The sequence below is a fragment of the Fragaria vesca genome, linkage group LG2, assembly GCF_000184155.1.
Source record: "Fragaria vesca subsp. vesca linkage group LG2, FraVesHawaii_1.0, whole genome shotgun sequence".
NCBI classification, from domain to species: domain Eukaryota; kingdom Viridiplantae; phylum Streptophyta; class Magnoliopsida; order Rosales; family Rosaceae; genus Fragaria; species Fragaria vesca.
Window position 1 is genome coordinate 6,523,740 of NC_020492.1, and position 3,395 is coordinate 6,527,134.

At 36.3% G+C, this 3,395-nt stretch overlaps 1 protein-coding gene across 1 annotated transcript; it reads right to left on the reverse strand.

Annotated features, from left to right (window-relative positions):
* Nucleotides 1–553: 553 nt before the first annotated feature.
* On the reverse strand, nt 554–3,006 carry LOC101297304 (polygalacturonase-like). The gene is made up of 7 exons (XM_004289928.1): nt 2,482–3,006; nt 2,173–2,301; nt 1,677–1,844; nt 1,550–1,573; nt 1,240–1,447; nt 841–1,151; nt 554–754 (listed from the first exon to the last, which is right to left on the reverse strand). Exons 1-7 carry the CDS (start codon nt 2,788–2,790, stop codon nt 554–556), a joined length of 1,350 nt encoding a protein of 449 aa, XP_004289976.1. The 5' UTR covers nt 2,791–3,006.
* Nucleotides 3,007–3,395: the final 389 nt, after the last annotated feature.

A 3,395-nucleotide genomic window follows, 5' to 3' on the forward strand; every position in this document is an offset into this window, starting at 1 on the left:
ATAATCATATACACACACACTACACACACANAACATGTACGTTAATTATAGTAAACCTTTCTTTTGCTGTCATGTTACTAAAGTTAGATAGTTATCTAACCTTAGTAATAATGAAACAAAAAAAAAGTAAGAATATAGTCACCTTACTTTTTTAACTAAACGTACCTTTTTCGTACGGGGTTCGTTTTGTTTTCTTAGTGTAATAATAAACAAACAAATGTAGTTATCTGTTTTTTTTTTTTTGGTTATAAAACAAATGTAGTTATCTTTTCGTTGGATGATATTTGTCCTTTTTTTTTTTTTTTTTTTTGATACAAGGCTACAGAGTGTCTGGGAGCTTTGGCTGCAACTTATAAAGCTATCTACCAAAGTAGAGATGTATATGTCTTGAAATTCAATAAATTGAATTTTATTGATTTGATTAGTATACTTTTAATGTAATCACACGATTATTACACAGATTATTTATCTACAATTTGTATGTATACATACACCCTAAAGCCAATTTAGTACGACACCCATGTACAAGTGGCTACCTAGTTTCTATGAATTTTCAAGCACATCGAGGGGAGACATTTCCTTTGTAGGCCAGATTAACATTGCTGCATTCTGCTCCTTTGTTGAGTTGAACATTTTGCAGCACAATTCCCTGGCATGGAATGCTCTTGCTGCAGTCAAATGTTATGGCATCTTGCGAAGCGCTTGTCCCTCTGATGTTTTGGTACAACACATTTCGTACCTTCACTGCCTTGCTCTGCAATATTTGACAATATTAGTTAGCGAAACCTGTCTCTAAAATTGAGATCAGTTTTAGTTCTGGAAGGTCGGTTGATTACTTACCTGTTGTTTGCATTTTCCGTCACTGGTGTCGCAGTAGTTTTGGTCTATGATTATGGGGTTATACACATTTTTCATTTCTATGTTTTGAAATGCAATGTTACTTGCCATTCCTGAGCCTCCTTGCCATGTCTTGATCCTGACTCCGTTCGTGGTTCCTGAAAACTTAGCTCCGTTCACCGTTACTTTTGAAACATAGTCTTCAGACCCATCTTTCCCCAAGCTACCGATACTGATTCCATGGCCAGGTCCACAGGTGATACTGGAGGCTTGCACATTTTGGGATCCACTTACAATAGAAATGCAATCATCACCTAGAAAACACACAGAATTGTTACCATATCAGGACATTTGTATGTGGTCATTTCTCTAGTAATTTTGATTGAGAATCCTCTGGTGTACCTGTTCCGATATTGCTGTTCGAGATTGTCATGTTCTTGGTACTGGTAATATGAATGCCGTCAGTGTTGGGACTAGTCTCCGGCGCAGTTACTGTTAGATACGAAGCTTGAACATTAGTGCACCCTTCGAAACTGACGTGCATCTGCTGTGCATCTTGAAACTTAAGATTCTTCACGACCAAGTTATTACACTTGTAGAATGTCACAGCCTGCAAATTAACAAGTCGTAAACCGGCTTTAATTCAAACTTAATGTGCTTGTTAAATTGGAAAAAAAATGCACAGTAGGAAAACCTAGATATGTATACGCACCGTAGGTGCGTGCGTACCGCAGGGCTGTAAATCATTGAAAATAATTAAGGGCATCAGTTTAAGAGAAACAAAGATATAAGACATCAGTATCATGAAGATCATGCTTGATGAAAATCCATATACGTACCTTAGTTTCTTTTCTTTTGCAAGAGTTTTTCCACCAGACTTGACCGTTGCCATTGATGGTTCCAGGACCTTGAACCAACAGATTTTTAACGTTGTCAAACATGATCCAGTGATTTAGATCTTTGCTGTAGACTGACCTGTCACCAGATGCTTCTATGGTTCCATATATCTGCATGGTATATACCCAAACAATTCATTAATATATCCTGAATTACTTCAACTTATACATAATTTGATGTTTAAAAGGAGTATATTATAAACAAAACAAAAAAGAAAAGGGATGCTATTAACACACCCATTTTTGTTATTAACACACCTCATCTATTTTCCTATCTACATATTTCAATTTTATTTCACTTATTGTTCTATGATTGCTTATCATCATAGATTGGGTGTGATATTAGCAAAAAGGGGTGTGTTAATAGCACCACAAAAAAAAATGAGATGTTTAAATTGAGTATGGACTGAAGTTACATGATTAATTGAATTTTCATTACCTGCATTGTAAGCTGAGATTTGCATGGCCCTGAAAATGTGATTGGCTTAACAAGATAGCTCTTCTTTGGCACCAAAAGAACAGGTGCCCCAGTGGAACTACAAGCAGTCTTCCATGCCTTTACAAATGCCTGAAACAAATCCATGCAAAGATATAATGACACATCAATTCTCTAATTCTCATTTTAAAAAATAATAATGCATTCAAAGTAATTTGAAACAAATTAAAAACAGAATTAATCCTGAAATATACACATGCATGGAAACTATTTTGCACCATAATTATTGATCACGATACTACAAGCTTGTACCTGTGTGTCATCAGCAGCACCATTTCCTTTAGCGCCAAAATCATCGACGCTAACCTGTTTAACGGAAGCTGATGTGCTGAAGAGCCGAGCTCGGAGATTGTTCGATTCGGAGAACTTGGGATTCTCAAAGATGCTCATGTACGAAGGATGAGAAGGCTCGGAACCATAAAACCCAGTTTCTTCACGATTATCATCATCGACATAACTATGGAGTAATGAGTTCTCTTGGAAGCTGCTACCATAGCATGAAGAACTCAAAGAGAAAACAAGAAGAACAGATAACAGCAATGAAGAGCTCATTACAGCCATTGTTTCTTTCTCTGTTTCGTAACAAAAGAGGGAGATAGATCAGAGCTACACAGGAAGAATGATAGTAATAGTATTTCAAAAGCTGATGGGATATTGCTGGTTAATGTACGAGTTGGATTGGGATTCAAGTAGTTTGGGATGAGGAGAATATGAGGCGGAGGGTTGAGTATTTATAGACAACGCCGGAGCTCATGATCAGAGGAGAGAAAGAGAGTTGTAATGGCGGCGGTTAAGTTGAGTGGCAATACTGTCGTCTGCTATCTGGTTTTTTCAGGTATGGTCTCATGGCACATTGAGAGATTGAGACGAAATGTTTTACCATGCAATGACGACTTTTTGCTCCACGCATAGTATGCTTGCTTCTGTTCAAATTAACCTACATGCATGCTTAGCATAAAAATCAGAATGTAATTGATTATGATGCTTTAAATTTCATCATCTTGTTAATCTTAGAGCATGCATTATTGATACATTGTTCGATATATACACTGTTTATAATTTAGTATGTAGATTAAGGCATGTATGTAATAATGGAAGTACAATTTAGCTTATTGGATTCAAACTCAATCGAAATTTGAGCATATATTATATGAACATCATGGGAT